General features: G+C 42.3%; 1 protein-coding gene across 1 annotated transcript in view; it reads left to right on the top strand.

The window, feature by feature from the left end:
* Positions 1-18980, top strand: part of LOC121168269 (ADAMTS-like protein 3) — a 306621-nt gene that overhangs the window by 171180 nt on the left and 116461 nt on the right. Inside the window, exons 11-14 of the mRNA XM_040998189.1 lie at positions 11290-11401; positions 16185-16323; positions 17434-17484; positions 18111-18315. Coding sequence (XP_040854123.1) covers positions 11290-11401; positions 16185-16323; positions 17434-17484; positions 18111-18315 — 507 coding nt within the window. The remainder of the gene's footprint in view (positions 1-11289; positions 11402-16184; positions 16324-17433; positions 17485-18110; positions 18316-18980) is intronic.

Genomic DNA, 18980 nt, shown 5'->3' with positions numbered 1-18980 from the left:
TCGAATTTGTTTTCACTGTCATAAAAATCATTTTCCTAAACAACTAAGGGCAATAGAGAATACTTTGAAAAGTTCAGGGAAGTAGAATTAAAAGCTAAGTGTGCTTTGATGCAAAACAGGATGGAACTCATTTTAAACCCTTCACTCCCAGGTTGTTGCCCCTTCACTCCCAGGTTTGTTTTGTTTTTGTTGGTGAAGAGGGGGCTGGTGGCGCACAGAGCAGTAAGAAGGCAGCAGGAACAGCCCACCTTCTATGGCTGGCTGGATCGGCCAGCTGGGACTCCATCTCAATCTTAAAAGGCAACAGCCAATCCTTTGGGGGGAGAAAAGCGACATGTGGTAGGCTTAAGGAACTTGATTGTTCCTAAATTGTCAGTGGTTGAGAGACTATGTATTTGGTCAGTGGTTTTTCTTTGGTTTAAAGGCGTAATCTTGCATCTCCTTTCTGGCTCTCTGAAGATGCTGTTATAATGCGGTGTTCACTTCCAGGACCAAGGCTGACTCAACCATAATTTCTAATGACAATACTAGGGGCTTGTGCAAGGAAGAATGATAACACTGCATCCATATTCTGAAGATATTTTTATATAAAGAAATCCCTAACAACTACCTGATCATTTAAAAAGATCACGTGAAGAGCTGTAAATCATCACAATTATAGACTCAAGCTAGTAGTAATCTATAGTTTAAGGAACGTATTCAGATGGACATTTTTTCAGAATCATGTTGTTGTAGCAACATAAATGACATCATTTTAGGAACATTTTTTAATCGAAGTGATCTTTTTAAATGGAACCTATGCTTACAAAAAGTCTATAGGAAAAATTGATCATTTTTAACATTTTGTTTGAAGTTCAAAGCAAATTTTGGCTTTCAAGAATTAGCTAACTTAGGGAAAACTTCTTTTCTTTCATGTCAACATCATACTCAAATACCATCTTGGCCATCACTTGCGTGCTTGATACCCTAACATTTTTACTTTGACATGCAGAGGAACAGTTTGGGGATTTTATGAACAACTAAACTTGGGAAATTTTTGCATCACAGAGATGTTTCTTTTTTTAATGGAAATGTTTCCTTCAAGATCTACACTTCAATATTTTCTCTGCTGGTTTATAAAAATACCACCAACACAGTCATACCAAACCTGGGTCAGCAGTAGAGTTTACTTTTTCTTTTATTCATTGCTCCTATTGGTCCGTCATTTCTACTTAAACACTGACCTGTTAGCAGGCAGGATAGCTGCAATTTCATACATGAAACAAAGAGCATTTGGGGATTGGGGTTGTGGTACAGTGAGCTGAGCCGCCCTTTATGATACCAGCATCCTATACTGGAGCATAAGTCCCAGCAGCTCCACATCCCATCCAGCTTCCTGCTAACGCACCCGGGAGAGCAGTGGGAGGTAACCTGTGTGTGAGAGTCCCTGCTGCCCGTGTGGAACACTGGGCTGGAGTTCCAGGCTTCTGCCTTCAGCATGGCTAAACCCTGGCATTGGGACAGTGTACCAGAGGATGAAAGGTATCTTTCTCTGTCCCTCTACCTTTCAATTAAGTTACAGTTGAAAAGGAAAAAAATATATATATATTTGGGACCAATCAGAAGTGGCTGCTCAGAAATGTCCCTTTTCTTTTTCTGCTGAAGTCTTTGGTGGGTTTCAGTGCATCTGGCACCCGTTGGGCAGCTGGTGAAGACCTGACTGGCTTCCTAGGGCCCTAGGCTTGCCTCTGCCTCTGAGAAACACACATGGCAGAAAGAAGGAAGTGTGAAGAGCCGACAGAGCCAACTGCTTGGGCCGGGGGCTAGGGAGGCCATTGCCTGTTCCCCATGTGTGTTATCCAGTGAAAGGGATGGTAAGGTTGTCAGTTGTGGATGAGGCTGTAGCAGGAGTTGAAAGTTTGAAGGCTGAGGAAGAAAACATGAAATATACATCTTAAAGAAAAGGACAGATAGTTGAGGGAAAACACAACTGCTTACTGTCGGATGGAGTGTGTTTGCCCCACACTGAGAGTACAGGATGCCCGTCCAGGTGTCATGGCAGGTGAGAGAATGGAAGTCTAGCACATGTGGGAGCATGTTACTACTTCCCACGCTACTCCCTGCTGCCCACGTTCCCACCTAACCTCCTCCTTATTTTTTGATTATTACAGTGGTGTGTTTTCATTTCACTTTGCAGTAACAGGCTTAACACTTTGCTAGGTAAAGATGCCAGCACACAGCAAACAGTCCTCAGGAGTGTAGACAGTATAAGCTATAAAGAGTAATTCAGTCTCGGAAGATCAATGTTGCTTATCTAGACAGTTTTTGTATTCTGTGCATTTAGTCATCAATTTTTAAAAATTCTCTTCATAGAAGACCTTTTAAAAAGATTTGAGGGCCCGGCGCAGTGGCGCAGTGGTTAAGGTCCTCGCCTTGCACGCCCGGGATCCCATATGGGCGCCGGTTCTAATCCCGGCAGCCCCACTTCCCATCCAGCTCCCTGCCTGTGGCCCGGGAAAGCAGTCAAGGACGGCCCAAAGCTTTGGGACCCTGCACCCGCGTGGGAGACCCGGAAGAGGCTCCTGGCTTCAGATCGGCGTAGCATCGGCCGTTGCGCTCACTTGGGGAGTGAATCATCGGATGGAAGATCTTCCTCTCTGTCTCTCCTCTCTGTATATCTGCCTTTCCAACAAAAAAATAATAAAAATAAATCTTTAAAAAAAATATTTGAAAGAATGACAGAGAGAGAAGAGGCAAGAGAGAGCCTGTTCCTCCATCCACTGGTTCACTACCCAGCTAGGGCTGGACCAGGCCAAAACTAGGAGCCAGGAACCCCGTCCAGGTCATCCCTGTCCCACACAGGGACCCAGGCACATGGACCATCATCTGTTGTCTTCACAGACCATTAGCAAGGCGCTGGATCTGAAACAGAGCAACCAAGAGGCGAACTGACCCTCCAGTGCAGGATGCCAGTCTTTGGAACATGGTTTTAACCAATGCACCATAACACTGGCCCCTAACTTTTTCTTACCTTCAAATGGATTCATTTTAATGTTCTATTTTTAATTTCTAAAGCCAGTTGCTTTATTCATTTTTCTTTCATTATTTTCCTCCCTTTTAGGAATTTGAGTTTCCCTATGCAAAATTCTTAATTCTACTGTAGTGTTTATGAAAAAGGAAAATTGGGACTAGTTGAATTTAGCAAAGTTTGCTTGAGCAAGCAAGGGATTCCAGCAGCAGGCAGGGTTCCAGATGCAGGATGGTTCAGAGTCCCCCATTCCCACTTGTACAGACTCTAGCAGAGGGAAGGAAGTGACACACAGACGCCACCTTATTAGCTGCAGGCAATGTCTGTCTTCTGCAGACAGGATCCCGCTGCTTGGCCACCTACGGCTGAAGTGTGACTGCCATGGTTTGCTGAGACTTGCTTGTTGGCTTATAAGGGTATACCCTTAGCTTAACTGAACATTTGTCTATACATTGAAGGAGGCTAGAGTTCACCACATCTGACTGAACTTTATTAATCAAATATGAGGCTAGTGTGGGCCAAATGTATTCCAGTTCCATCAGTCTTTAACTTTGTGCTGAGTGTTTATTTTTGCCTTAGAGTTGTGAGGGTGAGTTCCTTTGGATGCTTCTGCAAACCTTATCTTTTTTGCTTTTGTGCCCAGAGTTGTAACCTGCTGACAGAGAGAGTATGTGTGTGTGCCTGGGTTGAAGTCAAATCACTCTTTTATCTCTGTAAGACTCTCTGATTGGCCCATTAGGCATCCTTATCCTTAGACCCTCCTTATCCTAAATCTACCAGATCTGAACTGGGTGTTCGCCACTTGTTTAACTGATGTATTTGTGCCGGTTCCGTTGCCATTTATCGATTATAGTATTATGAAGTCCCTGTATATCTGTTAGTATAAGTTCTTAGTTTCCTTTCTTGATGATTATATTTGCTACTCTTGTTTCTGTATCACTAGGGAAATCAGCTTGTTGGGTATTATAAAATTCTTCTGAGTTTTGATCAAAATTGAATGCTTACGTCAATTTGCAGAAAATTGACATTTTATCAATAGGGTTTTCCCATCCATACTTGGTATAGTCACAAATATATTCATCTGTTTTATACTTGCCAATAATGTTTATACTTATCTGTCTTTTAATCAGATATTTTCCCAAGTGTTATTTTGATCTTGTTGTAAATATTATCTTTTTCCCTTTTTCTGTCCATGTGCTTTTGGAGGGTAGAAATCAGATTGCTTTTTGTATACTAAGTTTGTATTCTTGCTTTACTTACTATGAACACTAAGTTCCAGTTTATGGATTCTTCCTTAATACACACACACACACACACACACACACACACAACTGTGACATCTACAGGTAATGATCATTTTGCCTTCTTTTCCAGTAATTCTCTGTGTTACTATTATTATTTTTTGATATGCAGCATTTTGGGGGACCTCTGATTCAGTGTTGAGTAGAAGGGGAGTAGCAGGTGTTCTGGCCATGCTTCTCACTTCAGAAGCAAATCTCCCCATGATTCACTCTTAGGGGTATTTGCTACAAATTCTTGTGGAGTTTTTAATCTGATGAAAAGAATTCCTTCATTTACTTCACATTGCTATATGTGCAAAATTTTGTCAAATGGATTTTTTCTTATCTGTTATAGGCCCAACTTGGTCAGTGTCCTTTTTCTCGGAGTTTATTAATAGTTTTTTTCCACTTTTACTTTTATTGAAAAGGCAGATCAGATTTGCAGGAAGAAGGAGAGACAAAGAAAAAGATTTTCCATCTGCTGGTTCACTCCCTAAACAGCCTCAACAACCAAAGATGAACCCATATGAAGCCAGGAATTCTTCTGGGTTTCCACATCTTTCTTTCAGTCTCTTCTTTCCATAAATCTGACCTGCCTTTCCAATGAAAAGAAATGAACTTTTTTTAAAAAAGAATCACATTGTCTTTAAAAGTTTCAGCATTCTTCATTATCTGTTTCGTTGCATGTTAGTTTTATTTCAATAAATGTGTCTAATTTTTACTAGCATTGTAAAAACATTGTCATAGCATTTTCTTATTACGTATCCATTGACCGTGAACCGTCTTTTACATTCCTGATCTTGGCTGTTAGTGCCTACTCACTCCCTTGCTCACTCAATTAGGAGGGTTATCAATTTTATTATACTTCTCACAGAAACAACTGTTGGCTTTATAACTGTCTGTTATGTAACTTTATTTTTATGCCAATAAGGTTTTCTTTTATCTTTGTTATGTCCATCTTTCTACTTACTTTGAATTCAAATGTTCTTGTTTTTGATAGCTTTTCTTGAGTTGATCATTGATTTTTCATTATTTCTTTATACACTATGCTTTTCAATCTTTAAATTTACCTTGAAGATGTCATATGTTTATTGTCACAAAATTTTGATATGTAAAATTTCCTTTCATCTTTCAGTAAAATTAATTCATAATTTTCTTGAAGGTATATTCTTTGATTTATGGATCCCTTAGAAGTGTAACACTTAAGCATATAAAAATTATCCGATAGTCTTTTATTATTTATTTGTATAGCTTGATTATGTTAATGTCAAATAATATACTCCATATTATTTCAGTCCTTTGAAATTGTATAACTTGATTTTTGGGGCAAAATACTGAAAATTTGGGAAGAATATGATATGTAGTCTTTTCTTTTTGGATGCAATGATGTAAGTGGGGCATATATATTCATTGCGTTACTCAAATCACACTTTCCCTGATTGCGATTTGATCATTCTATTAGTGACCATGAGAAATGTGCAAAAACCAACATGTTAACCATGCATTTTCCACTGAATATTCTGAGGCCGCACTGTTAGGTACAATCACATTTTGAAACATGCATCTTTCTAGTACGTTGACCCTTTTATCACTGTGAAACTATTTTCTTTCAGCAGTTTGAAGATCTCTCTCCATTGTCTTCTGGCTTCCACTTACTCTGTTGAGAAGTCACCTGTCAGTCTTGTTCTTGTTCCTTAGAAGGTAATGCGTCCTTTTCCTTCAGCTGCTTCTAAGTGTGTTCTCTGTGTTTTTGATCTTCGCTGATGTGGCTGTGGTGGAATTATGACTCTTCAGCTCGAGGTCCCTAGTGCCAATGAATATGTGGCAGTTTTGGAAAGTTCTCATGTATTTCCTCTTGAGATATGGCTTCTCTGCCACTTTATTTGTTCTCTATTTCTGGGGCTACAATTGTGTGCTTATCTTTATACTAAGTGTATATTTTCCACTTTTTTCCTACCTGTTGTTTTACTAATTTTCTGCTTAAATCTATGCAATCACGGATTAACAGAATATAGCCATCAAATAGGTCATCTGATTTTATTTTAGTTTTAGTTTTACTGCAAGACAGCCACCTCCCTCCAATTTTCTATGTATTGTTTCAAGCCTCTTTTGCTTTAACATCAACAGAGTTGAGTAATTATAAAGGAGACCGTTAGCCTGGAGACCTAAAATCTTTACTATCCGACTCTTTCAGAACACAGTCATCAAACTCCATTCTAATTACTGTTTAATCCACTTACTGATATATTGATGTAAACTAGCATGTTGTAAATCTTTCATTTGTATTGTAACTTCTCTGTTTCTTATGAAATTCTGAATCCTATTTGATTTCTCAGAGCATTTTAATCATAGTACTTAATCCAGGGTTGCTAAAAAATCAGAATCCAAAGTCAAAGGTGTTATTAAGCATCTTCAACAGAACAATAGCATATTGAGCATGGCTGGGGTCACATGAGGAAAGAAGAAAGGTGTGCATAAATTTTTATGTTCCCATAATATCAGCATCTGTATTTCCTGCAGTTATGTTTATAGTTTGTGCTTTTTAAAAAACTTTTTCGGTACTTGTTACATTTTATTTTCCAGTATTCCTCATGATTTATTTTTTGAGAAGCAGATATACATAGATGGGGAGAGAGGCAAAAGACTGAGAACTCTCATCTGTGGGTTCACTTCCTAGGTGCCCACAATGGCCAGGGCTGAAGCCAGGATCCAGGGACACATTCCAGCTCTCCCATATGGATGAGGGAGACCCAGTTACTATAGCTACCACCCACCACTGCTTTCCAAGGTCTGCATTAGTAGGCAGCTGGAGCTAGTTATTCAGTCCTCCAGTGCAGGATGCAGCATCTAAACTGTGAGGCTAACAATCTTTCCCTGCCTAATTAGCCTCAAAGTCTGTGCTGTGTGATAGACATGAGAGAGGGTGGTGGTAACTGTAGACTGGGTTGTTTTTAGAAGCCAGTCAGCTTCATTCAATAAGGAATTGAAATCATTGAAATGTGAGTGTCATGCCCTTTTAAAGCGGGTCTGTTTCCAGCTCTCTTCTATTCCTGGTCTAGAGCCTTATTGGGACTCCAGCCAAGTGCCTGAGGTGTTCGCTGACAGCTCTCATCTTGGCAAGCCTTGAGCTCTAGCTTCTATCCTCCAGCCCCTTGGGCTGGGTGCCACGTCGACTCAGTATTTCAGACTGCAAGCACACCTGCAAGCTGGAAAATAGCAAGAGAGAAAGGATGGTACCAATGGCGTACCAAATGCCATTCTCTAGTTTCTGGGTCTCTTTTGTGTCTGATATCCTGCCTCTGTGGGTCCTCACCAGCCTGGTAGTGCACAGATGTCTTTAGGCACATCTCAAAAACATCTTGTGTAACATTTTTGCTTATTCTTGTTGGAAGGATTTATCAGGGACAAAAAAAAAGCCATTATGTCATACTCAGAAGCCAAATTCTTTAGCAGTGTGTTCTAGTTCTGGAACCCAATGCTGTCTCCACTGTGTCACCATTAAAACTGCCCCTCCCTGCCTGCACGCACACACACACGCACACACACACGCACACACACACACACACACACACCACCTCCAGTGTCTGGAAGTTTTACATCATTTAATAAGTACATTCAAATATTATCTTTCAGTCAGTCCTTATTTAGATTCATGTGTAAGCCTTATTGATTTATTTCACTGATATTGCTCCTTGCATCTTTTTCTTCTCTATTTATATTGGTTTCTGTTCTGCACATCTTTCAGTAGTTCTTTGTTTTTTGTCCCCATTGTCTCCTACTGGCAAAACTGAGTAGATTTCTTACTGTGATCACTGACAGTTTGATTATAAATTGATCATTGATAACCAAGTATCGATGAATTACTTTGTTATAGAATCCTAGATCCAAAATTCTTTATTAAAAATGTTCGTGGGGCCTGGCATGATGGCTAAACTCTTGCCTTGCAAATGCCAGGATCCCATATGGGTGCTGTCCCGTTTTCTAGCTGCTCCACTTCCCATCCAGCTCTCTGCTTATGGCCTGAGAGAGCAGCGGAGGACAATACAGGGACCCTGCACCTGTGTGGAAGACCTGGAGGAAACTCCTGCCTTGTGGGGAATGAAGCTGTGGATGGAAGATCTTTCTCTCTGCCTCTCTTTCCCTCAGTAAATCTGCCTTTCCAATTAAAATAAATAAATCCTTTTAAAAAGTTATTTCTACTATAGGTCTTTTGTTTTTACAATGAAAGGTTTTATTTCTTTATTTGTAACTCAAAAATAGAGAAAGGGATAAGTAGTGATCTAGCATCTGATGATTCACTGGCCGGGTGGCTGCAGCATCAGGTGTTGGGCCAGGGTGCAGCCAGGAGATTCATCTGGGTCTCTCGTTCGAGGGACAGAGGTCCAAACAATGTGTCTGTCTTATACTACTTTTGTATTTGGGGGGCATTAGCGGGGTGCAGGATGGTAATTGGAGCAATTGGAACACAAATCACCGCTCATACATCATGCTGTTGTCACAGGTAATGGCTTTGCCTTGTGTATCACAATATCAGCCCCAAGAGCCAAAATTTTTGATTTTCGTCACTTTGAAGGTATGTTTTTTTGGGCCCAGTGCAAGTGGCTAAAGTCCTCACCTTGCATGCACTGGGATCACATATGGGCACTGTGCATGTCCCAGCTGCTCCATTTCCCATCCAGCTCCCTGCTTCTGGCCTGGGAAAACCAGTCAAGGTTAGACCAAAGGAGACCCGGAAGAAATTCTGGCTTCAGACTGGCTCAGTCTTTGCAACAATTTGGGGAGTGAACCAGTGGATGGAAGATCTTTCTTTCTGTCTCCTTTTCTCTGTAAAATCTGCCTTTCCAGGGCCCGGCGCGGTGGCGCAAGTGGTTAAGGTCCTCGCCTTGCACGCCCGGGATCCCATATGGGCGCCAGTTCTATCCTGGCAGCCCCGCTTCCCTTCCAGCTCCCTGCCTGTGGCCCGGGAAAGCAGTCAAGGATGGCCCAAAGCTTTGGGACCCTGCACCCGCGTGGGAGACCCAGAAGAGGCTCCTGGCTTCAGATCGGCATAGCATCGGCCGTTGCGCTCACTTGGGGAGTGAATCATTGGACGGAAGATCTTCCTCTCTGTCTCTCCTCTCTGTATATCTGCCTTTCCAATAAAAAAATAATAAAAATAAATCTTTAAAAAAAATCTGCCTTTCCAATAAAATATATGAATCTTTTAAAAAATTATATGTGAAGGCATGCTTTTCTTTCTTGCATCTAATGTCAATTTGATTTTTTACTCTTTTATAGGAATGATTTTAGAATTTTTGCTTATTTAAATATCTGCTCAGAATTTTTGATTTTTATTTATTTATTTGAAAGAGAAGGAGACAGATCTTCCATCCCATAGTTCACTGTCCAAATGCCCACCACAGGGAGGGACTGGGCCCATCCAAAGTCAGGAGTCAGGAACTTCATTTGGGTCTCCTACATGTGGAGAAGCACAAGCACTTGGACCAGCACCTGCTGTCGCCCAGGGCGTTGGTGGGAGCTAGATTAGAAGAAGAGGAACTGGATATGGGCGTTCCACACGTTCCCTTACTCCTCCACACCAGCAAGCCTGCCACTTTCAGAGCATTTGAAAACTGAGCATGTTTGTCTGGTTAAGGCGCAGGGAGTTCTCAAACATTCTGTAAAGAAAGATTGTTTGTTGCTTACCCTTTTCTTCTGTTTTATTTTAGAAATGGAGTAGACTTATTTAATATTTTTTTAAAACTTCCCTTAATGTTTATCATTTTGAAAACTATTTCTGACACTAAACCTAGCACAATTTCTCTCACATTGAAATATTTTTAAAATAATATTTTTTTTGTGATAGTTCTCTCATCACTTTTTAAAAATGTCTTGATTATGGCATTTTTCAGAGTTTTCTCTTAGAAGCCTTTCAGAAATGTTTTCGTTGACAAATCAAAACTGTATCTATTCATCATGTACAAAAAGTTGTGAAAGGTATATACATTGTGGAATGACTAAATTAGTCAACTGTTTCAGCTGTGCCAAGCCAAAATCAGGAGCCAGGAACTCCGTCCAGTCTCCCACAAGAGTGGCAGGAGTTCAAGCGCTTGGACCATCCTCTACTGCTCTCACAGGTGCATTAGCAGGGAATTGGATCAGAAGTGGAACAGCCGGGACTTGAACCAGGACTCATATAGGATGCCAACACCACAGGAACCAGCTCCCTCTTAGCCATTTCATATGTACGCTTTTGAGCTCCATAGGTATTGGCATTTTCTAAAATATGCAGCAGGACTAAAATTTTGTTTTCTCTCTCTCTCTCTTTTTTTTTCTCTGTGCTGCATCTTGGGAGTATCTTCTTAGTTCGTACATCATTGAATCAGTAGGGAAGCAAAAGAAGATACAAAACCATGAGAATAAGTTGACCTCTGTCCCTAGTCTTCACTGTAGGCAAGATGTTCATACATCAATACCATGTGTTTGTGCACCCTTGGGTTGAGTTTCTATGAGCAAATTTAGATAAAGTATCAGTTCTTGTCAGAGAAATTAAAACCAAATGTTTCAGGAAGGGAAAAAATGTTAATCCAATGAACAAACAAAAAAAAGCCCACCTACATTTTGCTGAACCATCAGCATGTGTAGAATTATCTGGAGAACTTACTGCTAAGAATTTGACTGAAAATCATGTGAGTCTCCATTGATGACAACGCTAAATGAAATACCCTCCTTCCTGTGTTAACACTTGTGATAGCCACGCACCCTGATTGTGATTGGTCCAGGGTTACACTGTAGTTGACTGTGATTGGTCCGGGGTTGCATCCTGGTTGATTTTGATGGTCCAGAGTTGCACTGTAGTTAATTGTCATTGGTCTGTAGCTGTACCATAGTTGATTGTGACTGGTTTGGGATTGTACTGAGTTGATTGTGATTGGTCTGGGGTTGCCCGCATAGGTGTTCCAAAGGTGTGGAAAGCCCCAACTCATTGTCTCCAATTGTATAACCCAGGCTCTCTCTGTTCAGACCAGGTACACTGTGGCCAAAGACAGCGTGGTCCAGTTCTTCTTTTACCAGCCCATCAGTCACCAGTGGCGACAAACTGACTTCTTTCCCTGCACTGTGACATGTGGAGGAGGTGAGGCGCACACCTTGTTGGTGGATGTGTAGTGCTCAGCATCAGACAGTAGACAGGTGCATTTCAAAGCTACCTTGGAAAACAATTTGGCCATCAGAGAGCTCTACTCACACATCCTTCACTGAGCACCCTGGAATGCAGTGGGCTTATTGTGTATGTCTTTGTCATTATTCTAGAAGATTAGGTGAAAAACTGGATTATGTTTCTTTTTATTTTTAGTTGAAAAGTTGGAGTCATGTTTCATGTGTTACTGCATTCTCTTGTCTTGCTTGTCCTCAAAGTATGCACTGTTTTCTTTGAAAACCCTGAGAAGCAGAAACACAGAGGGATCTGCCCAACCTGATCAAGTCCATGGACATGTTGGTTCCTTTTTTATTTTTAAAGATTTGTTTATTTATATGAAAAATGGCTACAGAACGTGAGAGAGAAAGACAGAGAGGAGAAGGATGATTCATCTGTAGGTTTACTCCCCAGCCAGCTACAACAACCAGAGTTGGACCAGGTTAAAGCCAGGAACCTGGCACTCCATTCAGATCTCCTATGTGGGTAGCAAGGGCCTCAGGGCTTGGCCTATCCTCTGAGGTTTCTCCAGACACATTAGCAGGGAACAGGATTGAAAGTGGAACAGCCAGGACCCAAACCGGTCCAGTATTGTCGGATGCAGCTTAACTCACTGTATCACAAGCCCTGAGGCGGGTGCTTCTATGAGCAGCACTGGCAGTCCTGGCCTTAGTAGGAGCTTGTGTCTCTGCAAATGGAAGAGAAACAATCTGGTGGTGGGTGGGCGGTGTGAATGTGAGCTTGGAAGGAAACTACAAAGTCATCCTTCCCAGTGTTCCAGTTAGCTCTTGCTAGGACCTGGTGTCCGATGATAGATGACATGATTCTGCCTCCAGCAGAATCAAGAATCAGTGGTTTTCAAAGTGTTCCCTGTGCCAGCAACAACAGCAGCATCTCTGGAGGCTGATTAAAGGGAATTGTTAGGGTACACGTTCTCAGGCTCCAGCTCAGACCTGCTGAATCAGAGATTCGGGTGTGTGGTTAGACTCAACACTCTGCTTCTGGAGACTCTCCATGCTGCTCAGCTTTGAGAACCCCTAGCACAAGAAAGCCACAGCTTCTTAGTTGGGGTTGAACATTGAGAAAGCTTTTCTGTGGCCGAAACACCCTTTAGAGCTTGAATCACTGACTCCCCAGCAGGCGGCAAGGGAAATCTCTAAAGGCAATTGTCACCTGTTAAAACTGAAGGAGGTAAAAGATGGCCAATCGGGGCTTCACAGACTTTGGGGCCAACCCTGTTCACAGCCTGGCAGTGAGCCTGGAGACAGGTGACGCTACCACTCTAGATGCCCAAATCCCATATCTAAGTAGTTTAGGTCAGGTCCCAGTTCCACTTCCAACTAGCTTCCTGTTAATGTGCCCTGGAGACAACAGGTGATGCCTCAAATACTTGGGTCTTTTGCCAGGCACATGGAAAACCGGAAGGAGTTTCTGGCTTCTGGATTCTCTTTGGCCTAGCCATTACTGTTGACGGCATTGAGTAGTAAATTAGCAGATGGAGAATCTCTCTCTTTCTCTCTGTCTGTTTCTCAACACTCTGCCTTCCAATAATTAAGTCCTAAAACAAACCATAGGCAGCATGATCTGTTGGATTAGCTAGTAAAATGTAAATTTGCATATCTAACAAGGCCACTCTGAGACCTGCTGAGCCTCCACTTCTCTCTTGTAGTGAGGACTGGTTTAGATCGAGCATGCTTTGCAGGTGATGTGAATCTGTGAGGGGTGGATAAAATGCAATGATGTATGTCCAGGGTCTTAGCATGGTGCCTGGCACTTGGTGCACATTGAGGACATAGTTACTGGGTCAGAAACTAAGCCTGCATTGTGTTGAAGTGCCTCTGTGTCATGTTTAGGCCCTTGACTGAGCCTTTGCCAGCATTCACAGTTACACTGGCGATGGGTGATATGCTATGCATTTGGTTCGGTGACCATAGGTGGATGCTCTCAGAGTCAGTGGCACACAACCACAGATACTAGGAATATTCTATAACCAGAAGCAGGATCCCACCCCAGTAGAGCCACATAGGCCATGAGAAAGACAAGAGTTATGGGACAGGTGTTTGGCACAATGAGGAAGACGCCCGTTAGGATGCCTATGTCCTTTACTGAAGGACCTGGTTATGATCTCAGTCTGCGCCAATACCAGCTCCCCAATAATGTGCATCGTGGGAGATAGTGATGATGATGATTCAAGTACTTGGGTCCCTTGCCACCAATGTGGGAGACTTGGACTGAACACCTTGCTCCTGGCCCCAGCCTGGCTCAGCTTGGGTTGTGGTGAGCATTTGGGGGCATGAAACCGGCAGATGGAAAATCTGTCTATCTGGCTTCAACTTACTAATTCTTACAAAGGCAGACATTTCCCATAGGCCTCCGAAATGAAAGCAAATGGATGGCAGGAACTTTTTGACTCTTCCCGTATGAGGAAATGAACATGTCCTGACCTTTTACTCCTTAGCCTCACACACATTGTTCAGAGACATTCCCATTTAGACACGCTCTGGAAGGGCTGTTTTACTGTGGGATTCGGCCCTACTGGTTAACTTTCTGGGAGCAGAGGGCTGCCTCTCATCCCCCATGGAATGATAGAAGACATCAGTATGTGTGGGAGCACCTGTTAGTGAGGCCCCCCGAGATCAGACCAGGGCAGGAAGAGTCAAGGGGTCACTGATAGCTTTGGAGGAGCTTGCCTTTTTTTGTACATCGACAGGATTTCAGTACATTCACTCACCATGTAGGAAGACATTCTGCCTTATTTCTTTTGCTTTTGGTTATCTCTAAACTGTGGTAAAAATTAGAGAAAAATCCCCCAAATCAGGAACACCTGTATGCTCCTTGTCTTTTGGAAGTATGTTTCCATTTACAACAAAGATTTGCCGTAACTCAAGATCTGTCTATATGTGTTGGGGCAAGAGATTAAGATGCACACATTAAAACCCACGGGGAAAGCGTTACCCAATTTTAATTATAGCAGTAATTAAATCTATAAGATTTGCATGAATGGCCTTTTGGATATGGGGGTAATCAAGATAGTTCATGTGTTGGTCTCCATGGCACTGTGAGCTCTTAGAGGGACTTGGCTGGCCTTTTCTGTGCCAACATATGGGAGGTACTGAAGTTGCTCTGGAGACAGTACCCAGACTGCTCTCACCATCTGTTTTTGCAGACTTTTTGGCAATTACTGGCACTGGAGTACCATTTTAATGACTCCATTTGGGTTTTCATCCTTGTGGTTCTGGCCTTGCTTTTTCATAACTCATGCCAGTCAGTCCTTCAACACTCAGCTTACATCTAAGCCATGCCTTGTAGAAAGTTGACTGGTGATTTACAAAGTCAGGTCTTCTTGGGAATTAGGACATTACATGTATTTTTAGGCCTTCAGACAAAATTAGCAGGGGCTGAGAGCTTAGTTTTGGGCATGATTTTTTTTTCCTGAAGAGTTCATTATAGTTTTGAAGAAATTACCTTTCTTTAAAAGAAATGGGTTACATTATGACATGACACGTAGTACCAGGAAGCCTGTAGTCAGAACTGTTAGCAAATAGAAGTGTCAGTTTGGGACCTGGTTTTTGTTTTGTCCTTTTTTTTTTTTTTTAGTGCACAAAACCCATTTCTGAGTAAAGTTCTGTTTCCTTAGAAACTGTACAAATTGGATTGAGTAGATTCAAGCTCCAGTCTTTATTCCTACCCCTCAGAAGACTCCTGGGGTGGACGGGTGGGTCATGGTGCCATTCTCAAACCAGGCCATACATCTTGTCATCTTAGAAGAGTCAAGAATCTTTGCCTGTAAGATTTGCTTTAATGTTTATTTAAAAAGCAGAGTATCAGAGATGGAGGTGGTGAGATAGAAAGCTCTTCCACCTGCCCATTCACTACCCAATAGACAGGGCTAAGCTAAGCCAGGCCAAAGCCAGGAGTCAGGAGCCAGGAGCCAGCAGCCAGGAGCCAAGAGCCAGAAGCCAGGAATTGCACTTTGGTCTCCCAGGTACTTGGGCTGTCACTCACTGCTTTCCCAGGCTCATTAGCATGCAGCTGGCTCATAAGGGGAACTTCCATCAGCACTTCTAGGGGATGCTGGCATCTCATGGAGCAACTCAACTTTCTGCATCACAATGTCTGACCTCCCCGCCCCCGACCAAGAATTGGTCTTTTTCTTTGTAAAGATTTACTTATTATTTTTATTGAAAAGGTAAGTTTTGCAGAGAGAAAGAGAGAAAGATCTTCCATCCACTGGTTCACTCCCTAAATGACCACAACAGCCAGAGTTGAGCTTATCTGAAGTGCGGAGCCAGGAGCCTCCTCTGGGTCTCCCACACAGGTGCAGGGTGCTGAGGTTTTGGGCCATCTTCAACTGTTTTCCTAGGCCACAAGCAGGGAGCTGGATGGGAAGTGGAACAGCCAGGACACAAGTGAGTGCACAAACGGGATGCTGGCAGTTGCAAGCGGAGGATTAACCAATTGAGCCATTGTGCTTGCTCTGAGGATTTTTTTTTTAAAGTATTGATTTCTTGGACTCCAGCTTCAGCGCTTCTGATTTAATTGGACCACAAGGACCCCAAGTATTGATCCAAATGAGGGTTCCCATGTGGTTCTGTTATATAGATTCAGAACCACTGTGTGAAGTTACTTCAGAAGAGAAAAAAGTATGTGCAGCGAGTGAGAAAGTTGCTAAGTAAACATAAAACAATGGCAAAATTCATACCGTTCTCTTCTCTCCCCCCAGGGTATCAGCTCAGTTCTGCAGAGTGCGTGGATATCCGCTTGAAGAGGGTGGTGCCTGACCACTACTGCCACTACTACCCTGAAAATGTTAAACCTAAACCCAAACTGAAGGAATGCAGCATGGACCCTTGCCCATCCAGGTTTGTGTCATCACCCAGTCCCCTGATCCTTTAAAAAAAAAAGCCAGATCTGCTACCCGCTAATCAACAACACGGCAAAGCAAGGAGAAATCAATGTATAGCAACTCATTCTCATTTCCTGGTTTGGACACAGGCTAGTGGCAGGTGCCTACATTCACACGTACAACCACAGCTGATAAGGATGAGGATTCAATAGCTATTTGAATGAGTTGGCCCAGTGCTCTCTCTCACTCTCCCTCTCTCACTGTGTCCTTTGAGTGCATAAGCTTTTCATAATGAACCTTCTTAAGCATCTCATCCTCCCACCATGCCATTTAGTTCATTGGGCAGTAACGAATATCTTTCACTCACATGTTAGCTTTAAAACTAGGTCATCTGCAACCATGTTTTGACTTCTGGAAGTGTTCACATTAAATTTCATATAAATAATGCAGTGTGCAAGGAAGTAGAACATTTTAATGCCAAAGCAGAAAAGCTATGCATAAAATATCCTGCTGCATAATTTAGTACCCGCTGTCTTGGATCGCCTGGGGAAGTTTCCTGGCCTTACTATCATATCTTAAAATAACACCACTGTATGAAGTCCCAGAATCCCCCAGTTATCTGCCAGCTGGCCAAAGCCAAAGCACACGGTGGAATAGGAAGCAATCTCCATGGGCTTCACTTCCTGTCACTGTGCTGCCCGTTCCCACTAATCCTGGTCAAACGTTATCATGAGCAGAGACCTTTCAAAGGACAGATTCTGTAAAGTGGTTTCATGAAGATCCAACTGACAATGACTGTGTTAATATCATGAAGGTGTTTGACCTGAATCATGATGCCAAAACGGAATGAAAGCATTTATCCAAATTAAGAGAATGCTTTCTCATTAGTTAATGTATCCAGACTTCAAATTTTCTGTATTTCTATACTCTACTGGGGATAGTTTGTGTCAGGGATGTTTCTAAAGATTACAGAGATGATGGTTGAATTTTTGGAAATGCTTCGTTATGTGTCACAGTTTTGAACCTGAGAAGACTCTGTCTCTTGGGATGCCAACACCATGTCAAGCAATTGATCAGTGTGTTCACTGACTTGGAAATGATCTTCTCACCATGGTTTCATTTGCAGTGATGGATTTAAAGAGATCATGCCCTACGACCACTTCCAGCCTCTCCCTCGGTGAGTTACTGGTTTCTTTGTCTCCTGGTCATTGAGGAAAAGCATACAGTCTACAGTCATATTCTGCAATGTAGGATGAATGAGTAGCAGATTCTTTACAAAGCCAACAACTTGTCCTCCGTGGTAAGAAAGCTCCATGTAAGAGCTGAACAGACGGTTCTCTTGTGGTCATGCTTCCCATCAAACGTTTCTTAAATAGTTGAGCATTATAAAGGAAGCTAAGCACTGAAATTGATCCAGAATCTGATTACCCCTTTACACCTAGACGATTAGCACAACTCTTTTTGACTTTCAGATTGTGTGAACCTTTGCTTGAAGACAGTTCAAAGATGTTTTCATTCTGTGTCTTCCTCGTTAATTCTCAACAGCCAACTCAGGGAGGGCAGCTAGTGCAGGTGTGTTATTGCCATTTGACAGAAGCCTCAGGTTCCAAAAAGTTAAGTACCTGGGAACTACAGCTTTTGTGTGACAAACGTTTTTAGAACTCCATGTGTCATATGTTCTTTCATCTTCAATTATAGCTGGCTCCTTAAGACCCATGCTTTTCCCAACAAGCTTCGCAAACTTGAGACAACAAGGCATAATAGCACAAATAAATAACGTGTTTTTCTCTGTTTGCTTTGGAGCTGGGAACATAACCCTTGGACTGCGTGTTCCGTGTCCTGTGGTGGAGGGATCCAGAGGCGGAGCTTCGTGTGTGTGGAAGAATCCATGCATGGAGAGATACTGCAAGTGGAAGAGTGGAAATGCATGTATGCACCCAAGCCCAAGGTCATGCAAACCTGCAATCTATTCGATTGCCCCAAGTGGATTGCCATGGACTGGTCTCAGGTAAGAGTTGATGATAATGTCACATGTAATGAGGTCTTGGATTGTAAGAGAGTTTTAAGAATAATGAAGGACTGTGACACGTCTGGAAGGAACATATGCGGGGCAGAGTCAGTCAGGAAGCTTTCATTGCCTTGTGCTCAACTCCTCTTTGAGTATTCAGCTTGAAATGACTACAAAGTGGAAAAAGCCCCAATTCATCTAGCTTGAAGAGAGAAGCCATTATCTTGAGACTGGAAGATGAAGATGAAAATGGTGATGTTAAATTGGAAGCATATCCTTCATCTAGGAGTCATCAAGAAACTTCCCAGAGTTGTGAAAGAAGATAATCAATTCTCAGGAAATGAAGAAAACTAACGTGAGGTTGGGAAAGAGCAGAGGCAGGCAATCCTGGAAATCATTGAGGGAGCAAGTTGTGGGAAATAAGAAAAATAGACATTCCAGAAGCAGAACAAGGCTTTATGTCAAAACAGCGTACATTCTGCTTTTTTAAAAAGACGACAGAGGAAGTTATGAAAACACAGGCCTTGGCATCTCATATTTTCAGCTTAACCTTCCAATTTGCTAGACAATAAGGCATAGCCAACTCAAGTCTTTCTAGCTCCTTGAAGTGAACTCTGAAGAATTACCTCAAAACAGACAAGCACTGAAGTGAGAAACAGCCTCAG

This window comes from Ochotona curzoniae, unplaced genomic scaffold (genome assembly GCF_017591425.1).
Source record: "Ochotona curzoniae isolate NIBS_2020 unplaced genomic scaffold, NIBS_Ocur_1.0 patch82, whole genome shotgun sequence".
Taxonomy (NCBI): Eukaryota; Metazoa; Chordata; class Mammalia; order Lagomorpha; family Ochotonidae; genus Ochotona; species Ochotona curzoniae.
The sequence above is the reverse complement of the archived record's forward strand: the minus strand, read 5'-3'. Positions and strand labels throughout refer to the sequence as shown.